The sequence below is a fragment of the Tamandua tetradactyla genome, chromosome 1, assembly GCF_023851605.1.
Source record: "Tamandua tetradactyla isolate mTamTet1 chromosome 1, mTamTet1.pri, whole genome shotgun sequence".
Classification (NCBI taxonomy): domain Eukaryota; kingdom Metazoa; phylum Chordata; class Mammalia; order Pilosa; family Myrmecophagidae; genus Tamandua; species Tamandua tetradactyla.
Genome location: NC_135327.1, coordinates 175,067,095 through 175,091,235, shown reverse-complemented (window position 1 = coordinate 175,091,235; position 24,141 = coordinate 175,067,095). Strand labels below are relative to the sequence as shown.

The 24,141-nt window shown below is 35.4% G+C and overlaps 1 protein-coding gene across 1 annotated transcript in view; it reads left to right on the top strand.

Annotated features, from left to right (window-relative positions):
* Positions 1-24,141, top strand: part of CHCHD3 (coiled-coil-helix-coiled-coil-helix domain containing 3) — a 352,306-nt gene that overhangs the window by 118,800 nt on the left and 209,365 nt on the right. The window contains exon 4 of the mRNA XM_077136125.1: positions 6,267-6,366. Coding sequence (XP_076992240.1) covers positions 6,267-6,366 — 100 coding nt within the window. The remainder of the gene's footprint in view (positions 1-6,266; positions 6,367-24,141) is intronic.

Here is a 24,141-nt window from a genome sequence, read left to right as displayed (position 1 = left end):
AGTATTCCATCTTAGTAAAATACTTCAAAGAATTCTAACCAAATAACAAATTCATTTGACTAGAGATCAAAATACAGGGGAAGATGAAAAAGAAGGGAAGTACCACTGAGGATCAATCTGTGCATTATGCACATGAATGATAGACTGGGAGTGTCTAATATAAGTGCTAAATGATTCTTGAAATTGGAGAGACATCCTTGAAGAGAAAATCTATGACTCTAAGAAACCTAAGAGAAAATATAAAAAAAACCTCAGAATTGTACTAAAGTCTTGGCAAAACCTGGAGTTGCGTTGCTGGGAGAGTCAAAGTATTCAAGTGGTTTCATCTTACTTGGTTTGCGAGAAAATAGTAGGAATTGTATTCTTAAACAATGGTAGAGAAAAAAGTGTTTGTGAGTGTTCAGAAAGGGAATGACCACTAGTGAAATGGAAAAATACTGTAGATCCTGTAAAAATTTAAAAGAGAGTGGGAGGAGCATGTATAGTAACTTGATGAACCAGGGAGACAAAGAAAGGGAAAAAGCAATAAAGTAAAATTAATAGCAAACATAATGTACAATGGGAGCATTAAAAGTGTACTAGTTGTTATACTGTTAGTAATTGTGATTAGGCAGAATTATCCATTAAAGATCAAGGCTATCAGATTATGTTTAAAAATACAAGAGCTATATATTATTTGTGTGATATAGACTTAAAAATAAATAATTTTTTAATCTTTGTTAAAGGTTAAAGTTAATGGTCAGGGAAGACTGTACTAAACAAAATAATATCAGAAAAGGTACAAGATAAGATGATAGGAACTAAACAATGAAGAAGCACAATTATGTAATGATCAAAACACAGTTTGTAAAGATAAAATAAATCATCAGTAAATTAGCATTAATAGATTAGCAGTTTAGTATATGAATTGAAAATGATTAGAAATTCAAAGAGCTTTTTTTTTTAAAGAAATAAAGGACTTTATCAAAAATGTTACTCTGTGCTTGATGGAAGAAGGAAGAATATGCTAAGCTTTAACGTGTAGGCATGTACCATCAAAAGAGACGAAGTGAGTTAGGTGGTATGTATTTTATGTTTATGTCTCTGTGGGCAGTAGATTACCCATCTCGGTCAACCCCACATCTGAGAGGCTAAACAGTTTGAAGGGTGACAGGTAACAGTTTGGCTTAAGACTCAAGATCTTTCTCTGAAACAGAAAAAGAAGTATTAATCATTTTCCTGTACACATCTTTGAATGGTTATAGCAATATGTGTTCTCTTCGTCAAAGGTTTCCCAAGGCTTATCAACTTAGTAATGACATAAGTCAAGCATGGGCATTCCCTTCTACAACTTATATTACAGTCAGTTTTTAAGTGCAGCTGCAGTGGCCCAGTTTAACAGTGTGTTTCTCTACCTCCCTGTCCCCACCATTATTCAGTTGTATTTTGAATATTATATGACAATTGCTGTATACTTTAAGATGGAGAGTTTATTATTTTGTTTGAGGGTGTCTCTAAATGATTAGTTCCAGCCAGACAAGGCCATGCTGTATTCTAGTAGAGGGAAGACAAGGTTACTTTGGGGTGTTGTGTAGCTTTCTCCCAGGGAGTTTATTGTGAAATCCTGAGGGAGAGTGGGTGCCTGGGCTGTGGATATAGTGACATTAACTCGTGAACTAAAAACAGAATATTTTTCAAGTATAAATGTATTTTTTAGCACAGTAGGAGAAAACACTTGATGTGAAGACAGTCTCAGAAAATCCAGGATGGGATACCTGCTCCCAAATGAGAACTGAAATAGGGACTGTCAGTACAAAATAATATATAAAGTGTAAATGAGAGACGACCATCTAGAAGGGACACATGGGAACGACTAGTATGCTAATATCCTATTAGGGCTGTGGATAATCCCCAATTATAGTTGTAGATTTCTAGTTATAGGCTGAGGTGTTTTGATTTTCTTTTTTTTCCACCTACATCATTTTGAAGCTACTCAGGAAAATGTTTAGATTATGACTGGATGTTAGTGTCGATTAAAATAGAACTTTAAAAAAAATTTTCTCATTTGTTAAATTCTGAGTGCCATTTTAAATGATATTTACCTTTAAATAGGAATGACCAGAGTAAATGTCCTCTTGATTATATTCTGAACCGGGTTGTAATGCTGGATAAATACTAATGCTGTGACGGGAAGCTAAATTGCAGATCATTCAACTTTCTAAGATGGTATGGTTTATTGTTGAATTACCATTATATAAAGTGTACCTATGTTCCATAATATTTATTAAAATATGCTCATGCCCTGTGTTCATTCTTTCAAAAACAATTTTTTGAAAGCCTGTCAAGAGATACACAGTTTAGGAGTTGAAATACAATGGTGCATAAGGCAAACTTCTTACTGCCATGGAGCTTACTTCCTAAGGGTATATCTAATGGGTGATTGTGTGTGTGCCTGCGTGCACATGGATATTATATAAGAATGCAGGCAAAAAGTTTATATAAGAATGCTTAGATTTCAGTCTTGGCTATCTCTCTTACTAGCTTTGACCTCAGGCAAATTACTTCTCATTTCTCTAAGCCTCAATTTTGTATAACTTTGCTGTGCCTCAGCTTTCTTATCTAAAATAATAACCCATTCAGTAAGGTTATTATGAAGATTAAATGAATTAATGAATGAATTAATACCTGTCAAGTGCTTAGAAATGTGTCTGGGACAAAGGAAGCATTAATAAATGTTAGCTATCTCTTACACATGCAGATAGTATCTATAAATATAACATGGATAAATTACTATAAATTCATTTTCATGTATTTATTTTGGAGTCTCAATCCATGTGCAGTTCCTTCCAGGATTTGAAATAAATTGAACTGAGAAGTGTTAAGCATGCTATGTACTTTCATAAAAATCTTCTTAATAGAAAGCTGTTCACTTGTTCTGTCATTCTTTTTAATAGTCTAATAATTAGTTTGTTGAATTACCCAGCTCAGCTTTTCTGTTTAAAAATGAATAGTAAACAGTATTTTGAATGCTAGATCAGCATGTTCTGACGAAGTTTGATACATTAAAATAAAATTCATCATTAGCATTCAGAATGACCTTTGAGGTTGTAGTAGCTTATTTTTCTCTTCCAGTGTTTGAAACAGCCTTTCTGAGTCAAGCACATCACATTACTTTTCAGATATTGTCTGTGTATAATATTTGTAGTTTAATTTTAGATAAATCACTTTATCTGTGATGATCTTAGCTTCCCATTTATTTTCACTCATTATCTGAGGTTCTTATCAACTTTCCCTTCAATGGTCTGATGGCCTTATATATTAAATTATAAAGTGATTTTCTAAGCTAGAATTGTATAGAATTACTTATATGTCAACTTTTATGAAGATAAACCTGAGTATTTGTGAATGGCCCAATGAGCATCCCCTGAGTTCAGAGAAACATTTCGGGCCAATGAAAACTAACCACTTTGGAAAAGGACTGGTAATAATTTAGACTCCAGCAAACTCTGACTTGAGATGGTGAGAGCAAATTAAAATGAGCTTATTTTAAAATAAGTATAATATAGGATTTAAAAACTCTCCTTGTATGACCATAAAGTTGATTAATGTGATGGAAGCAAAGTCCCGTAGGAGGGTTTACTCTTCATGAGGTTTAAGAGTGTGGCTTTGGAAATCAGATCAGGGTGATTTATGTCTCAGGTATGCTTCTCCACATCTCAGTTTTTCTCAACCATAAAATGGTCCCTCGTGAAGAATAATAAAGCTTTATACATAAAATTGCTTAGTTACGGTTATCTTTAAAATGCCCTTCCCACTTTCTTAAAACCTTTAGGTTCTTTTGGAATCACATAACATTGGTTGGTTTGTACAGAGGGACTAAAATACATAGAACTAGATTTTATGTAATAGAAGCCTATGAGAGCTGAATATATAAGAGTAGTTTATTTTATTATTTTTTTCCGTTTGAAAGGACAGTGGTAATAGTATTCATTATAGGAGATTTGACTGGTTTTTTAGAAATTCATTTAGCTCAACTATCCTGAGTCTCTCACCTGATTGAGAATATGCTGAGGAAAGAGAGCTAAGTTGCTAGGGCTTGATTTATAAGGGCAGAGCTGACTGGTATTTGTTTCATTAAGCTTAGGCAAGCGATCCAATTACTTAATGCAAATAAGAAAAGTTTACACTAAACTCCTACTTCCCTGGTTAAAACTCTAGAGAATTTAAATGAGGAGAGATATGTATTTAAAAGGAGGAAATTTAAATGAAACCTTAATCAGGGGCTTAATGTAGGATAATATTAGACCAGGAGATCTGAAATAATAAATGGGAAAGCCAATAAATAAAAGAGAATGCATTCTCCAAGATACTTGGTATGTTTAGTTTTGTTTTGAGATGATTCTTAAGTCTTTGGAAATCCAAAATCAATGTTAGTAATTTTTAGTTTTTAATTTTAGTTCTTACTTCCTTTTAATATAGGTAATAGTTTTACTTATAAAAATGGTTTAAATGCACAGTTCTGTAATTTGACCTCGTCATTTAGCAAAATTTCCTAATATCATTTAACTTTTGATGTTATCTTCCCTTTGTATATTTGCGTGGGTAAAAATTTATTTTGGTAATCGACTGCAGTGGCTCTCAAACTTTAGCATGTATTAGAATTACCCCAGTTATTAAGACAGTTTGCTGAGCCCATTGCAAGTTTCTGGTTCAGAACATATAGAGAGGTGTCCAAGACTTTGCATTTCTACCAAGAATCTGCATTTCTAACAAGTTCCTAGGTGTCATTGATGCTGCTGCTTGTGAATCATACTTTTAGAACTACTGATCATGAGATATTACATGACTTCTCATTATTGCTGTTATTTTATAATTACACATGTCCGGTGAAGTTGGTGCATTGATATCATTGCTACTGCTAAATTTATTGTACAGTCCTTGTGAAATAGAGAAATTTGGCTTATGTAAATGTAGTTGCAGTTATTGCTTAAAGAAATATGTAGCTTACTTTTACATTAGAGAATTTAAAAGTGCAGGTTTTAATTTTTCTAATATTTTTCTGTAGGGGAAAAACGTAATTTTGGAATATATTTTACAAGATGGTTTTGCATATTGCTCTTGATTTCTGAGAAATTTAGAGTATCAGGAAGATGTAACAATTTAAAAATAGTAATAATAAGTTTTTTCTTTTCAAAGATCTTTTAAAACTAAAATTTGATAGCTTGGTACGGAATTGAATTTGGTGCTTATTGTTTACATATAAAGTAGATTTAATTCATGCCAACATATCAGTTTTACCTTTTCTTTTTAAAGCGTTTAATACCTTTGGGGATATGATGGTATAGAGTGGTCATTCTCTTAAGAAAAGGCAATCAGAAAGGTAGACTGAAATGCACTCTCATTCGGTAATTTCTGAATGCCCATTATGTGCCAGGCACTAAGGTGAAAATTGGTGCCAAAAGTAATTTATCTTTATCATTCAACAATGAAGGGTTTTAGTGTATTGTAATTAATGTGATCTAATTGTATGATGAGGCTAAAGCAATCGTATGTTCATTAATAGAATTAGTATTGTGTGTACATCCAGGGAGTTCTTGCCGTCTTTTGTTAGACGATATCTGGAGTGTAATGTTTAATTTGGAGTTAAGGAACAAATTGGAGCTGTTCCAGAAGTGAGGAGCCATGTTGTTGAAAGGTCTGGTCATTCTCCCATAAGAGGATTGTTGAGAAATGGGGGTGATTCACTGGGAGCAAAGACAAACTTATTATTTCATTAGCTCTGTTAGCTTCTAGCATCTGACTTCCTTTCTGTAATGTAAGCTTCACGAGGACGGGCCAGGCCTGTCTTGCTCATCACTGTCCTCAGTGCCTAGCACAGTGCCTGTATGTGCTTTCTAAAAATTTGAGTTTAATCTATTTTGAAAGGAAAAGATAATGGTTATCTTCAAATAGATGGTGTGTTAATTAGATTTACTATTTATATATCCAGGGATGGTGGCACCAGATGGAGTGTTTAGGTGGGTGATTTCAGTTGAACATGGGAAGAACTTCAGATATGTTTAACAGTGAAATTGATAAGCTTCTTGGTTTGTTTGAATTTGTTATTTTAAATGGTCAGTGCACATATACCTGTTTATGGTGAATTAGGGGCGCAAATGATTTTGACTATTAATGCTAATGGCTATATGTTTCTATATTCTTGTTTAAGTGATTTTTTTCCCCCTTCTTTAAACAGGGTCACCTAATAAAAAGTCTTCTTCTGAGTTAAACTTTGCTTGTCTTTTCAGACTGGACCGAGAGAGGGCTACTGCCAATGAGCAGTTAACCAGAGCCATTCTTCGAGAGAGAATATCAAGTGAGGAGGAACGCTCTAAGGCAAAGCACCTGGTGAGTATTAAAGACTTAGTAGAAATATTTTACCAGCAAGGAAATCCTTTATGTTTGTGAAAAGCTTAGTACTCCTTGCCAACTTTTAGTGTTGATAATATTCATGTTCTCTTTGCTTCTTTTTTTTTTTTTAACTTTTTTTATTAATTAAAAAAATTAACAAACAAAACATTTAAATATCATTCCATTCTACATATACAATCAGTAATTCTTACTATCATCACATAGTTGCATATTCATCATTTCTTAGTACATTTGCATCGATTTAGAAAAAGAAGTAAAAAGACAACAGAAAAAGAAATAAAATGAAAATAGAGAAAAAAAACTATACGTATCATACCCCTTACCCCTCGCTTTCATTTACCACTATTTCAAACTGAATTTATTTTAACATTTGTTCCCCCTATTATTTATTTTTATTCCATGTGTTCTACTCTTCTGTTGATATAGTAGCTAAAAGGAGCATCAGACATAAGGTTTTCACATTCACAGAGTCTCATTGTGAAAGCTATATCATTGTTCAATCATCATCAAGAAACATGGCTACTGGAACACAGCACTACATTTTCAGGCAATTCCCTCCAGCCTCTCCACTACATCTTGAACAACAAGGTGATATCTACTTAATGCGTAAGAATAACCTCCAGGATAACCTCTCGATTCTGTTTGGAATCTCTCAGCCATTGACACTTTGTCTCATTTTACTCTTCCCCCTTTTGGTCGAGAAGGTTCTCTCAATCCCTTGATGTTAATTCTCAGCTCATTCTAAGGTTTTTCTCAGTCCTTTGATGCTGAGTCTCAGCTCATTCCACGATCTTTGTCCCACATTGCCAGGAAGGTCCCCACAGCCCTGGGAGTCATGTCCCACGCAGAGAGGGGGAGGGTGGTGAGACTGCTCATCATATTGGCTGGAGAGAGAGGCCACATCTGAGCAACAAAAGAGGCTTTCTTGGGGGTGACTCTTAGGCCTAAATTTTAAGTGGACTTGACCTATCTTTTGTGGGGTTAAGTTTCATGTGAACAAACCCCAAGACTGGGGGCTCAGCCTATAGCTTTGGTTGTCCACACTGCTTGTGAGAATATCAAGAATTCAACTTGGGGAAGTTGAATTTCTCCCCACTCTCACCATTCCCCAAAGGGGGCTTGCAAATACTTTTCCAGTCACTGATCAAATCATTCTGGGATTCATCGGGGGATCACTCTGGACAAACCAACAAAATCTCATGTGCTACCTGAGATTCCAAGTACTTATGACGTTCAATCAAACTATCTACATGAGTTATATTAGGAAATGCTCTAGTCAAAATCTAAATTTTGTAACAAACATTTTTTGCTTTAGTCTCACACGTAAGGTGACATTTTAAAGTATTAATTATCATCTATTTTCAGCACCCTGCAGTAATGACATTCCTTTGTTCTTCCTCATACCAAAATTTTTAAAAATTTGTACATTGTACATTTCACTATTATTGTACACTCTAGGCATTCCTAGATTATGCCATCTCCATCTTTAACGTCTATCTTTCTTTCTGATTTCATTTATGTCCCCAGCCCTCCTCCCTCTATCATTCTCACATGCAGCTTCATTCAGTGTTTTAACATAATTACATTACAGTTAGGTAGTGTGCTGTCCATTTCTGAGTTTTTGTATCCAGTCCTGTTGCACAGTTCTGTATCCCTTCAGCTCCAATTACCCACTATCTTACCCTATTTCTATCTCCTGATTATCTCTGTTACCAACGACATATTCCAAGTTTATTCACTAATGTCGGTTCATATCAGGGAGACCATACAGTATTTGTCCTTTAGTTTTTGGCTAGTCTCACTCAGCATAATGTTCTCTAGGTCCATCCATGTTGTTACATACTTCATAAGTTCATTCTGTCTTAGAGCTGCATAATATTCTATCGTATGTATATGCCACAGTTTGTTTAGCCACTCTTCTGTTGGTGGACATTTTGGCTGTTTCCCTCTCCTTGCAATTGTAAATAATGCTGCTATAAGCATTGGTGTGCAAATGTCCGTTTGTGTCTTTGCCCTTAAGTCCTCTGAGTAGATACCTAGCAATGGTATTGCTGGGTCATATGGCAATTCTATATTCAGCTTTTTGAGGAACCGCCAAACTGCCTTCCACAGTGGTTGCACCATTTGACATTCCCACCAACAGTGAATAAGTGTGTCTCTTTCTCCACATCCTCTCCAGCACTTGTCATTTTCTGTTTTGTTGATAATGGCCATTCTGGTGGGTGTGAGATGCTATCTCATTGTGGTTTTGATTTGCATTTCTCTAATGGCCAGGGACATTGAGCATCTCTTCATGTGCCTTTTGGCCATTTGTATTTCCTCTTCAGAGAAGTGTCTGTTCAAGTCTTTTTCCCATTTTGTAATTGGATTGGCTGCCTTTTTGTTGTTGAGTTGAACAATCTCTTTATATATTCTGGATACTAGACCTTTATCTGATATGTCGTTTCCAAATATTGTCTCCCATTGTGTGGGCTGTCTTTTTACTTTCTTGATGAAGTTCTTTGATGAACAAAAGTGTTTAATTTTGAGGAGCTCCCATTTATTTCTTTCTTTCTTCAGTGCTCTTGCTTTAGGTGTAAGGTCCATTCCCTTTGCTCCTTGACTTTGCTTTTTATAAGTACCTGAAAAGTTTGTTAAGATTAACCACTAAGACTTGAAGGCAGAGTAACTTCAGAAGTGTTGAAGACTCACCTGCATCTTGCCAGAAGAGACGTTGTTATTTGCTTTTTGGTTTCATTCTATTTGTAACCTCTGGGGCTCACAGCCTATTCTTGTTTCTCCTGTTATTGGCACCTATCAGATTTAGTCTGGGAGGATTCCAACAAAGGTGAATAAGGTTAAATCAGTCATTTTCTAGGCTTCAGAAAGGGAAAACGATGGCATGGTGGCCTTGGGGAACACTCTTTTTTTTTTTTTTTTTTATGAAGAGGAAGAATTTTTTGAAAATAAAATATCTAAAGATATTTTTAAAGAAGTGATTACATGAAGATATTTCTATTTGAGAAAATGATTATTAATAGAAAAAATTATAATGGCTCCCATCATTCTGTTACTCTGTAATCATGGTTTATACTGGGATGTTTCCCTCTGTGTTTTTTTAGGACTGTGACATATTTAAGAATTTGGATAATACTGTATATAGTGTTTAGAGTCATGAATATTTTCCTAGATTACTGAATATTCTTCTGAAACACGGTTATCAATTACTGAATAACATTCTCTCTTCTGTATCTAACGTAGCTTTTTGAAATGACTTACCATTGCTAGATAAATGTGAAACTGTTTTGATTGACGCCTGAGGTCCTCTCTGTTCTGCCCCCATTTCAGTCTTCCGAGAAACTCACATATAATGTCTCAGACAATTGTTCATTGGAGCATAGTTGGGTACTCACTAGAGAGATAAAAAAGGAGCCATATAGTGGAGGGCTTTGAATGCAAGAGTGAAGTGTATGTCCTAGTTCAGCAGACAATTGGCATTCTTTAACAGTTTATAAGAACAGTGTCAGTTTTTGTGCTCTCCCACTCTTTATCTTGGTTATTTTCTTGAGAGACCAACCTATGACCAGATGCAAAGAGAAGAAAATAACAGAAAGCCAATGTGTAATGGATCTGTTTATTCAGTGACTAATCTGGGGTCCAGGCTGAATAGGTAGTGAACCTAGAACAAGATGACCAAGTAAGAAATGTCACAGACAACACATTGAGTGGCACTGAGGGAATAAGAAGGTATAAAGAAAGTTAGTTATTGTGAGAGGGGAATGATTTCAGAATTAAAGAAATTAAACATTAAGTCATTTCAATTGATGGTTACATCTGCTGTGCTTCTAAGATGAAGAATATTTTTGAGGACATTGGAAAAAAATGTCAGGCCAGTGGGTTAAAGAGTCATTTCCTTGGATACTGCTACTGTATCTGACCTTGAAGGCTGGGAATGGAGTAGAGAGGATTAACAGTGTTTGTGTTTGAGGAAGGGCAGGGAGCAAGATTCTCAGTTTCCAGAGGGCAGAAGAATTTTTGGCTGGCCTTTTCCTTAGTGCCCCATATTGCCTCTTATCCTTAAGGCAAAGATGGTAGGCACTCCATTCTACCTATATTTGCCTTAATTTGAATATATTATCTTGACTTCTTAGTTCATGAAGACAAGCAAAATAAATAAAACAAAACAAAGCAAAAACCAGAAAAACTAAACATACAGCATGCATGATAAGGCATTAAAAAATAAGAGTTTAGTTTAGAAAAATGTGCAAGTATAAGCAGATTTTTTTTATCCAGTAATAACTTAAATACTATGTATTGTGGTTTGATTGGAAGGCATATTTAGCCCATTTTTACTTTGTGCATAATAAGTCTTATCTGTTACCTGCCTATATTTTTGGTTTAGTAGGTTAAGCATAAGAAACTGGCATTATATATTCCATTTTGTAGATTTCTTCTTTATTTATTCTGGAATTGTGTGGTAGATGGCAAATTATAAGTACTCAAAACTCCTGAATTTCAGCATCTTTCATAAAACTGGCCAAAATAGAGCCTTCAAAGCATTTAGGGGATAAGAGTAGAATTTCTGTAGTAGGATTATTGCTGGGGCAGAGGATCTCTTTCTGGCTTAAGTATGCTCAGACATTTAGATGGTGATGTCATCGCCACAGCAACATGGCTGCCTATGGCAGCTTAGTACCTGATGACTCCCAGCTTATTTACCAGATTTCCCCCATTATTGTTGATATTTAGAAGACATATGCATTCATTGGATAAAGATCAGAAAATAAATGCAAGAAATATTTAAAGCACTCAGAGTATAGAGATAATTATTGTTAATGTTCTGGTTTATTGTTTTTGTATCTCTTTTCATGTTCCACTGAGTCTGTATAAAATATTTGTATTATGTATGTGAATGTATCTCCCCAAACATAGATAATAGTATATATACTCTTGTATAACTCTTATAATAACCTTCATATTTCTGTCACCTGTTAATTAATTTTTAAGGGGAATATACATTTTCCTCATTTTTTTCCCTATGTGTATGTTCCATGCACAGTTTTAGGTTTCCAGATTCAGCATCCACCTCTCTCCAAAAACAGAATTGTGCAGTGTGGAAAGTGACTGTGAGCCTACTATTGTACTTTAATACCTCCAGCTGGGGAGGTAGGCGTCTTCAGAGCCCCTGATTCAAGTGAGAGAAACCCCAAGAATACTAGCAGTTTTCTGCTGTGAGCACTGGGTGCCTGTTGCTGCTCTTCTTAACCCTAAAATGTGGGCCTCTGAGTGATGGCCAAACATCGGTTTGTTCTTCTTTATGTAGAACCTGAATGTTACAGCTGGCAACAAAGGAAAAGTTGGGTTTCACACATTTGAAGTAATTGGAAAGTTGTCTTTCAGGAAAACTGGGGAGAAAAAGCTGATGTGATGTTGGTACTGGGAAATAACCACCCACTTCCTACACCCACTAATAGATGACATTTAGATTGCTTTCTGTTTAGATGTAAGTCCAGGCTTTACTTCTACGGTTGTAGTGGCTAGCTTTGTCAAAGCTCTTTGAAGGGCAAAATCACGGTGGCCTGTTGTTGAAGTTTTAAAATAGGATCAGATCACAATTTTCCTTTTGGAAGAGTTGCTTTAGCTGAAGAAGCTGTCAATCCTGCTCAGGATTCTAGAAGACCATAACAGCCTTCCCTCTACCTTTTACTAACTAGTGCTGGTTACTTTAATAAGTTGATTTTAAACAGAAGTTTTGAAGAGAGGGTGTTCACTGATAACTGCATGAAAATGCTAAATAATTTTCACCTTAATGAGTATGTGCCCTAGGAATCGGTACTCCTGTAAAGAATAAAGACTAATTAAAAGGAACAGCATCAGGAAACCTGCAAAATGTTCTAACCTGTAGACTGACAATTTCTGTATTATTAAGATTTTGTCCATATAAATCTAATATTTGCTGTGTCATTAGATGTTTTTAAAATGAAAGTATAGTGAGCTTTTTTTTTTTGGCATGGGCAGACTCTGGGAATTGAACCCAGATCTTCAGCATGGCAGAAGAGAATTCTGCCATTGAGCCACTGCTGCACTAAGAGTAGTGAGCTTCTTGACTTCATAATTTATATTTACTCTTTTTAAAACACTTTTTAAAAAAACTTAAATTATACTTAATATAACATTAATCATTTTTCATTATCACTACAGTACTACCTAGTCTTTTCTCTTTTTACTTTAACTTTAAAAGAAGTTTCAGTTTGGAACTATTTGCATAAACATTCTGGAGCTTCAGAATCTAAATATGAGTTTCCTTCACTCATTGGACAGTTGTTTTATTGAGTGCTTACAGTATGAAAGACACTGTGCTAGGTACTAAGGATATATAAATGGAAAAGACAAAACTCCTCCTTAAGGAATTCACAGTGTAATGTGGGAGACAGGTACATTAGACATATAATTTTTTTTTTTTTTTTTTTTTTTTTAAGGAAAGACAGAGAGAAGGAAGGAAGGATAGAAGGAAGGAAGGAAGGAAGAAAGGGAAACATTTTTAAACATTTTCTTGTTTTATTGTATTCTGTTTCTCCGTTTTTGTTACATGGGCTGGGGCCGGGAATCGAACCGAGGTCCTCCGGCATAGCAGGCAAGCACTTTGCCCGCTGAGCCACCGCGGCCCGCCCCAGACATATAATTTTTAAAAGTACTAAGTCACTTATAGAGCCTTGACACTTAATTTGTATGGGACTTCTCACTTGTGAAAGTAGGGATTTAGTCTTTCTTGTTAATTGACTACTTTATCTGCATTCATTTTTTCCACACACATTTGAGTGCCTACTAAATGCCTGTGTCTAGTAGATAGTATGCATTCAATAAATACTTAGGGGTTGAATAAGTATACTTGAATCTATTCAAGCCCTAGAAATGGGGGGAATCTTTAAGTGTGAGTAGGATTTAGCCAACAAGGTTGAGGAGTAGGGATGGTATAAGGTAGGATGTTGTAGACAAAGACATGGAGGCATGGAGATGGTGGGAAACTACAAGGAGTTGGGAAGTACAAGGCAAGGAGGACAGATGAGGCTGAAGAAGTTGGCAGGCTTTGATGGAGGACCACGTATGCTGTATAAAGAACAATGGACTATATACATAGAAGGGTTTTCTTTTTCTTTTCTTATTTTTATACATAGAAGGGTTTTAAAGAAGGGAATGAAATGCTTGGATGACCATTTTGATAGCTTACACCACTGAAGTGTGAAGAATAGAGTTGTGGAGGAAATGACTAGAAGCAGAGAGACCAGTTAAAAAGTTTTGTTGAAATCCAAGTGAAAACAGGTGGTATCTGAATTAGATCAATGGTAGCAGTGATGGAGAGAAAGATGAGATGTAAGAAATATTTAGAATATAGTGTTGTTAGGATTTTAGGTTTGAGGAGTTGAGAGAAGAGTCAATGATAATCCAAGATTTCTAATATCAGCAACTTTATATCATTTTAAATAGAGAAGACATCAATCAATTAAAAAAAGTGGGTTGACCGCAAAGGATAGGCTAAACCTACTTACAATTAGGCCTAAGAGTCACCCCCAGAGAACGTCTTATGTTGCTCAGATGTGGCCTTTCTCTCTCAGCTAACACGACAAGCAAACTCACTGCCCTCCCCCTCTCTGTGTGGGACATGACTCCCAGGGCTGTGGAACTTCCTGGCTACGTGGGACAGAAATCCTAGAATGACCTGGGACTCAGCATCAAGGGATTAGAAAACATTCTCAATCAAAAGGGGGAAAAGTGAAATAAGAAAATAAAGTTTTAATGGCTGAGAGATTCCAGAGTCAGGAGGTTTTCCTGGAGGTTATTCTTATGCATTATATAGATATCACCTTTTTTAGTTAAGGTATAATGGAGAGGTATAAAGGAGAGGTATAAGAGTTAAGGTATAACTGCCTGAAAATGTAGAACTGTGTTCCAGTAGCCGTGTTTCTTGAAAATGATTGTGTAATGATAAAGCTTTTGCAGTGTGACTGTGTGATTGTGAAAATGTTGTGTCTGATGCTCCTTTTATCTACCTTATCGACAGATGAGTAAAACATGGATTAAAAATAAATAAATAATGGGAACAAATGTTAAATTTAGTAGATTGAAATGCTGGTGATTGGTGAGGGGTAGGGATAGGGGGTATGGTATGTATGCATTTTTTTTCTTTGTTCTTTTTATTTCTTTTTCTGGATTGATGCAAATGTTCTGAGAGGTGGTTGTAAAGCAATATACAACTATGTGATGATATTGTGAGTTATTGATTATTTGCTAAGAAAGGAATGATTGTATGGTAAGATAGTTTGTGTTTGTATGTTATGTTTAAAAAAAAAATTAAAAAAAAAAAAGGGTTGACTTTTTCCTTGTAGAATTGGTGAAGGTTCTGACCTCAGATACTGCACTAGTTGTTTTAGTCAACTCTTGACCAAATCATTGGATCATTAGGTGTTTTGGCCCCTTTCCTCATTCCCTTCCATTGCAAATTTATTAAGCAGCTACTATGTACTAGGTGCTGCTAGTTGCTCGTGATGCAAGGATAAATTAGATCTGGTTGCTTTTCACCAAAGTTCACAATCAGTGGTTAGATTTATGAGGAAGGTCATTCCTACCTTGAGTAATTTTTTTTGTGCTGCTTATATTATAATTTTTGAATTTGTAAAACTTCATACTGTTTAGAATAAAATAGCACTAAAAAAAATTGGGTGAGTGTATAAATTTAGTTTTTGCAAAATTAAGTGACTGTTCCTCCAAAAATGTTACTTTTCATTCCGTTTCCTTTTTTTCTGAAAAGCACCAGTGAAGCAATCAAGAAGAATTGATTAATTTTGTGCTGTGTGCTCTTCAGTTCTGTGTTTTGTTTGTGCTTCAAACTGTGACAGTTAAAATTTCATGGTAAAAGGGAAAAAGGTTTTAAATTTGTCATATAGGGGAAAATGATTAAATTAAAGAAGATAGATAAGAATACCACTGCTGCCCAAAATAAGTAAGGTTCTGTTCCTAGGCAAAGGATTCATTTGCAGTTGTAATTTTGAAATGCTCAACATGGTGCAGAAGTTCTGTGTAAAAGAGCAGTAAGAGTAATTACTTGGGATTATAACATCATTAGAATTAGCCAGGTGAATGCAGTTATAGTGTAACAACTGTTATCTAGGATTCCTTTATTGGGCACTTAAAAATAATTTTTAAAAATTGTTGCTTTTTTTTGCATGCGCATGTATACAATTCAATACTTTAATTATAACCACTATTAAAACCCTCCTTCTGCTTATATGCACATACACACATATGGTTTTCTTGCCATAGACACTAACCACCCCAATTTTTTTTTTTGTATCTGCATGGAATCAAAGCCAATCAGTTTGCTTTGAAGTTAATGATTTTTTAACTATAGAATTTCTGCTTTATGTTGGAAGGATTTGAGCTACTTAGGTGCAAGATATTTTCCTCCATGTTATTGCTGAGAGTTGGATCTGGGATCCATCTGCAAGTTCCATTTTTTTTCAACTTGTGCTTAGTTAATAGTGCTCCAGGAAATTCAGAGGGCATTATCCCTCAAGACAGGTGAGAGCAGAGTGCTGTGCATCATTTTTCCTCCTGAGCATTTGGATTCAGCAGGCCATTATAGGAGAAAGCATTCAGTTCCTATTTTCTCTGTTATCATGTGTGGTCCCTGCTTCCTGTGTGTTATAACACATTATTGCTGTCAGTTGTAATGCACATAGCCCTATAAAGAGATTGTTAATCAAATATACCATGGAATGATAGGATAGCTTCAGGTATGTTTGTTTGCTACTGCAGTGGAAAAGAAGAAACGTGTTTTGTCTCAGTTTGCCAGCCTCAACTTTTAAAAGCCCAAAGAAATGAATGACTACTATTTGTTACAGACTGAACATTGCCTGTATACTGGGAACTTACCCAAATAAATATAATTCTCAAATGTACATTGTTAAACCCCTTCTTTTCCAGAAACGCTAAGGCTTTAACATTACCAAATAGTCTTAAAGAAGCTTGGTATCACACTGACCAGATATTGAGGGACCTGGAGGGGAGAGGGGCTGAGTATTTTTCTGATACTGCAGATTATATCACAGTGTCAAGATTGGGGGGGTCCCAGTGAACACACTGTAAAGGTGACTGTGATTCATTTGTTTTGCCTTTCTCTAAGGAGCTGTCTCTAACTGTGTAACCTTGTTGACAAAGTGATTAGAGAAGAAAACAGCACAGTTGAATATATTGCTGTTGATGTTCTTATGAACAATAAGTGGTTTTTGAGACAACTAGGACAGTTCTGCGTAGAATGTGGTCTCATACTTGAAAAAATTCCAGCTGCTTGCAAAACCAGTTGGCTTAGGGCAACTGTCACTGAATGTTGTCCTGTGCTGTAGCCCTGCCATAAATAGCTATTGACATTCTATCAGTTGGGTCATTATGGGAGTCAAGATGAGGTATGAAGAGCACCCAGTAAAAATCCATAAATAGCTAAGATACAAAGGACTGGTTATAATTCCATCTCATTATAATGATGTGGCATTTATTGTTAACATATTTGCTTCACTTCCTGGACTAAAATGAACTGTTATTAAGACCTTGGAATTTATTAAACTGATATCATAATCTCATTTCCTACTAAGAGGAAGCTTAAGAAATATGGCCCTTGGTGTTTGTGCTAACCTGAAAAATTAACAGTTTAGCATAATCCAAGTTTCAGTTCACACACATCCCAAATTTGTATTGCACATTATTTTTTGAATGCAACTGTAAGGCAGATGAGCTCCTTTTTGTTCAGCAGCAATCTTTGTAGTTAATCATCATGGCAGATCTTACTACTGTCAGTTTGATGTAGCCTTGGAGGATCACTTTCAACTTATTGCGTGTAGACCTGTGGTTTAGCGCATTCAGTAATTGAATAGGAGTAATGTTTACATTGTGATGTATTATGTGTAGTGAGATCTGCTTCATTTTTGTTCATTGAACATTAAATTCTCCACAATGTTGAACATTTTTAAACAACTCATTTCTTTTATATATCCCTGCACTTATGGTTCAGACGTGATTCCTAAATGGACTGAGTTACTCTGTTTCCATGTTTTTTGATGTTCTGAGCTGTGCCCTGCATAGGGGTTGTTTTCATGTACCCTGTGGTTATTTCATAACCATAAAGTCCTTCACAATTTTGTTTCAGTGTGACTTTCGCTTCTTTTCTCTGCTAACTGTATTTTAAGGATGACTTCTCCTGAAAATACTGAGAGGCAGAATTATGAAAAGAAGTAAGACCTCCATTCTCTAGAGAAAAGGAATCTGTTTACAAACCTGCAGTATTTATTACATACCTCATTTAGTCCATTCATCATTTTAATAGAAAAATGAGTCATTTTATATGATTCTGAAATAATTCGAGGTAAGCTACATAGCCCCAGGCAGAATGTGATTTACTCAGATACTACCAAGCTAGTCTCAAAAGAATATATAATAGAATGATTAGCATCAATAATTTATGATTACTTATGGTACACTTTTCAGATGGCTTCATTGCCATAGAACTTTGTTGATTAGATTAAAAGTTTGGAGGAGTTTTCTAGGTTAGCTTTTCCCCATTCTTCCATCTTTAATGATAAATGGTGTATAAAAGTCTGTATTTAGTTGTGTGTCTAAATATCCTCTGCCTGTTCCAAACATGGACTATAAATTTAATTCCAGTTTTGTGTTTAATATTCTCTTGATAAGAAAGTGCACCAATCATTGTCATGGAGCTAGTTTTATTGGTGAGCATAAAACCTACTTATGTACATTTTCCTGCTTAGAAATGAAACATTAATCCTTTCACAGTTTCCTTAGCTCAATGTATGCATCTATTTAAAATCGTATTTTATTTATCTAGAGGTCATATATCTGATTCTCAAGAACACAGCTGGCTGACCTCCTAGAACAGAGTTCCGAACCTGTAAGGAATCAGAGAGTTGCTAGGTAGTGGCATAAAGCTCATGGGCTTTATTAATAATAAAAAATTTATATTTGTTTTTAATATTTTAATTTAATCACGAGTTTTTAAACTCAGTATCTCATTTGGTGTTAATAAATGCTTGATGTGGGTAGGACATCTGTTGTTCCTATAAGACAGAATGAAACAGATGTTCAGAGAGACTGTGCACCTAAAGGTTGCACAGACATAGAGCCAACTTTGATCTCTAATGCCCAGCTAATTTTATTTTTAACACAAGTTAGTTATTTTTGTTAAACCTGCTCCACAGGTTTAACAAAAATGTGGATTGGATCCCCATTCTATGAGGAAAGGATGAGGGGACTGTTAGGTTAAGGCACATGGACCAAGAAGAAATTAATTAAGTCATAGAGAAAGGCATATGACCAGAAGGCCCATGAGGTAGAAAACAGAGCATTATGGGCATATTCAGCATAGAGACAGGCAGCATTATCAGTCTAGTAGACTTTGTGGATTACTGCAGAGTGAGATAATCTATTCATAATCCTAACACCATCAGGGATTAAGAGTATTTGGTTTAAGAGCAAGTAATTAAGTAATATACTTTAGAACTAGAGTTTCCATCTGTAAGCCATTTTGAAATTTAAAGTTTTGGTACTTCAAATTGTAAATTTCAGAATAACTAAAAAAGTCATTTTTGAGACTCTACATTGAAAGGGATCCTGGTTAAAGTAAGTGTTTTATTGTGTACTTGTATGAAGTCATTGTAGAATGTTCCTATTTAAAAAAAAAAGTTCGCTGTGGTCTGTCAAACTTTGGGAGAAGTGGTTAGTATAGATACAAAATGAACTGGTTTATAAAACAATTATCCATCCTTTCAACGACAGAGTACTAATAAATGCAGAAACCAATTATGTTTTATGTGTAATGTAAACTCTGTTTTCAGAAGAGGTGAGAGATGAGTCAATCTCTTTTCTAATTTGGATTGTATGCATTAATCCTTTAGGATACTTTTGAGAAGAATAGAGAAATACTTGCTGCAACAGATTTTTTTTTAACTTTTATTATTGTATAGTATAACATATATACAAAACAAAGAAATAAAAAAGCTGTAGTTTTCAAAGCACTCTTCAACAAGTAGTTACAGGACAGATCCCAGAGTTTGTCATGGGCTACCATACAATCCTCTCATATTTTTCCTTCTAGCTGTTCCAGAATATAAGAGACTAGAGGGCTTAAATATTTTTTAATCATCACGATTGACTTTTTTTCCTTCTTTTTTTGTGAAAAATAACATATACACAAAAAAACTATAAATTTCAAAACACAGCACCACAATTAGTGGTAGCCCATATTTCAGAGTCTGACATGGGTTGCAATTTTACAATTTTAGGTTCTACTTCTAGGTGCTCTAAAATACTGGTGACTAAAAGATATCAATTTAATGATTCTGCATTCATATTCAATTTGTTAAATCCTTTCTTCTCTGTGTAACTCCACCATCATCTTTGATCGTTTCATTCCTCTCTTCAGGGGTGTTTGGGCTATGGAGATTCTAAACTTTTCATATTGGAAGGGTCTGTCACTAATATGGGGTAGGGAGATGGAACTATTTAATGTTTCAGAGAAGATGGGCTAGATTTCAGGACTTATCTGGAGCAGGGACCCATCTAGAGGTTGTAGGTTTCTGGAAAGTTACTCTAGTGTATGGAACCCTTGTGAAATCTTATAAAATACCCTAGGTGTTCTTTAGGATTGACTGGGATGGTCCTGGTTGGCAGGTTATGATAAGGTAGCAAGGTTTAACTGAAGCTTACATAAGAGCAATCACTAGAGTAGCCTTTCAACTCTGTTTGAACTCTCTCTGCCACTGATACTTTGTTAGTTACACTTCTTTTCCCCCTTTTGGTCACGATGCAATTGTTGATCCCATGGTGCCAGGTCTGTATTCATCCCTGGGAGTCATCGCCCATGTTACCAGGGATACTTTCACCCTTGGATGTCATGTCCCACATAGGGGGAGGGCAATGATTTCACTTGCAGAGTTGGGCTTAAAGAGACTGAGGCCACATCTGAGCAACAAAGAGGGCCTCCAGAAGTAACGCTTAACCATGTCTATAGGTAGTCTAAGCTTCTCCACTACCTGCATAAACTTCACAAGAGTAAGCCTCATGATTGAGGGCACAGCCTATTGATTTGGGTGTCACTAAAGTTTGACACAGTATCAGGGAATTCCCTGATGGTGAGGTTTAATAGTTCCGTATTCTTTCTCCCATCCCTCAGGGGACTTTGCCAATACTTTTTTATTATCTGTTTAATATACTCTAGGATGTATTGAGGCATTACAAAAATCTATACAGGATTAAAGGACCTCTTTCTTATTCTGTGCTCCCTGTGTTTCAGTTGTTCAAATGAGCTAGGTTGAATAAGATTATGCACTACAGAAAATTTAAGTTCCAGACCAGATAAACCTTTCTTCCATTGATCTCAAAGAGTATGTGTGGTTCTAAAATATAGACATTTTTTTCTTTATCACTATGTTCTGAATTACTTTAACCCCAACCTGTTTGGCTTTGTTCTTATCTCTGAATACCAGGTTATGTGTATAAAACAGCCTCTCAGAATCCAGATATAATAACCACCACTCCAGACTTGATGTGATTGCTGTGACAGCTTACAGTCTAGGCCCCTGTTTTCTTATAAACATTTTCCAAAGGTGACCATACCATTCTTGTTCTTTTGTTTCTGGCTTATTTTGTGTCACCAAATATCCCACATGTTCATTCACGTTGTTGCATGCCTCATGACTTTGTTCCTTTTTGTAGTAGCACAACTCTCGTTCATAAGTACACACCATCAATTGCCAATCTACTTCTCCACCAGTGCATCCTTCAGCCACATGCATTCATCGGGCATCATGTATAGGGCCCGAAGTCCACAGTCCATCAACATTCTCAATTTTAGATAATTTCATTGTTCCCAAGAGAAAGCAAACCTATGAACACACCCTCACCGAATAGGAAATCTAAACCTCTTCTTAACTCTTGTCCCTCCCCCCATTATTTACCTCTGCTGTTGCTGTGGTAGTGCTGATGGTTTCCTTTTGAACATAGCTCATAGCATGCAATGGCAGTTTTCCCCCTGTACCCTGGACTTAAACATTCTTTGTACAAGGATCACATCTTTGAATTAATTCTTGTGAGAGCTATTTCATATTTCTGTTGTTAATCAGTGGGACACATAAGTCTATACAACCCCTTCCAATCTTGCTCATCTTCGATATGGTAATGTTACTTATAGACCCACTAGAGAACCACCTTCACTCCTATCTATCCCTTACATTGGAGTTCAACCTCATTAGCTAATGGTTCACCCATCTCTAGCATCTATGTATCTCTAAGTCCCCCATATTCTGTATTATAAGTCTCTGATTATACCTTTATGCTGGTCATAAAAGTGGAATCGTATAGTATCTATCCTTTTGTGTCTAACTAACTTCACTCAGCATTATATCCTCAAGGCTCTTCCATCTTGTCATGTGTTTCAAGACGTCATTTTGTCTTGCTTGTGCATAATATTCCATCATATGTATATACCACATTTTGTTGATCTGCTTGTCTGTTGATGGGCATTTGGCTTGTTTCCATCTTTTGGTGATTGTGAATAATGCTGCCATGAATATCTGTGTGAAAATGTCTGTGTTGTTGCTTTCACCTCTTCTGATTATGTACCAAGTAGTGTATTGCTGGATAACTCAATATTTTCTTCCCTAAGGAGCCACCAAGCAGTCTTCCATAGTGGCTATACCATTATACGTTCCCACGAGCAGTTCATAAGTGTACCAGTTGCTCCACATCCTCTCCAGCATTTACAGTTTCCTATTTGTTTAATAGCAGCCATTCTTATAGGTGTAAGGTGGTATCTCATTGTAGTCTTGATCTGCATTTCCCTTATAACCAGTGAAAATGAGCATCTCTTCATTGCTTTTGAGCCATTTGTATTTGCTCTTCAGAAAAATGCCTATTCATATCTTTATCTCATTTTAAATGCGGTTGTTTGTTCTTTTGTTGTTGAGCTGTATGATTTCTGTATATACAGGAAATCAAGCCTTTGTCCGATATGTGATTTCCAAGTATTTTTTCCCATTGAGTTGGCTACATCTTCATCTTTTTACAGTCTTTTGAAGTGCAGAATCATTTGATTTTGAGGAGGTCCCATTTATCTATTTTTTCTTTTGTGGCTTGTGCTTTGGGCGTAAAGTTTAGGAAGCAACTTCCTATTACTAGGTCTTGAAGATGTTTCCCTACATTTTCTTCTAGAAGCTTTATGGTACTAGTTCATGTATTTAGGTGTTTGATGCACTTTGGGTTAATTTTTGTGTAGGGTGTAAGATAGGGGTCCTCTTTCCTTCTTTTGACTATTGATATTCAGTTCTTCCATGCCCAATTATTGAAAAGACTATTTTGTCGCAGTTCGGAGGTTTTAGGGGCCTTGTCAAAAATCAGTTGACCGTAGATTTGGTGGTCTATTTCTGCACTCTTGTTCGATTCCATTGGTCAGTGCCTCTGTCTTTGTGCCAATACTGTGCTATTTTGACCACTGTGGTTTTATAATGGGTTTTTATGTCAGGATTGTTAATCTTCCCACTTTGTTTTTCTTTTTTAGGATGCGTATAGCTATTCGAGGTTTCTTTCCCTTCCAGTTGAATTTGGTAATTAGCTTTTCCAGATCTTCAAATAGGTTGTTGAAATTTTGATTGGTACTGCATTGAATGTAGATCAATTTGGGAAGAACTGACATCTTAACTATATTTAGCTTTCCTATCCATCAATAGGGAATGTCTTTCCACCTATTTAGATCTCATTTAATTTCTTTTAGCAATGTTATGTAGTTTTCTGTGTCAAGTCCTTTACGTCCCGAGTTCTTTATTTGATTCTTTTAGTTGCTGTTTTGAATAGACTTTTTTCCTTAACTGACTCCTCAGCTAGCTCATTGCTTGTGTATAGAAATGTTGCTGATTTTTGCACATTAATTTTATATCCCACCACCTTGCTGTATTTGTTCATTAGCTCCAGTAACTTTCTGTAGATTTCTCAGGATCGTCCAAGTAGAGTATCATATCATACAATAGATTTTATTTAAGAGTAAATTTAATTTATGTTAGTATTGTCCACTTAAGTCATACAGTGGATTCAAAGAATTTTGTTTTGTAATTGCATTGAATTTTATGAGAGATTTAAAGTGAAGATATTCCACAGATTTGTTTTGTAAAGTTAAGGCCTGGGTTGAGTTTCAAAAACCGTGATATTGACCATTTTGAATATTTATGAAGTTGACAAAAAGTGAAACAAAAATGTTAGAATTCAGTTATATATTTGCTACTGTATTTTCTTCTCAGGCTTTCTAATCCCAAGCGAAATTCTTATTAAAAGCGGTATAGTTAATGTATTAGAAAAATTCATTTATTTCCAGAAAAGAAGCTTTTTTTCACATAGTTTAGTAGAATGGTAGGAAAAAGCTGATAAACTTACTGTAAGACTATTTCAAAAATTAAAGGTCGAGTACATATGTTTTTAGTTTGTGAATAGTTGATTTGTTTCCATGTGGTAGAGACAAGAGACGTTTTTTCTTTTAGCAGTGTAAGAAATTGAAATTTTAAAATTAATTTCTTAAAGTTTTTATTTTGAAATAATTTCCAGTTTATCAAAAAATTACATTATACAAAGAATTTAGCTCAATTCATCTATCCTTAAACATTTATCACACTTTATCATTCTTTCTCATTCTACTTAAGTATGTATTTATATTTGTTGTTCATG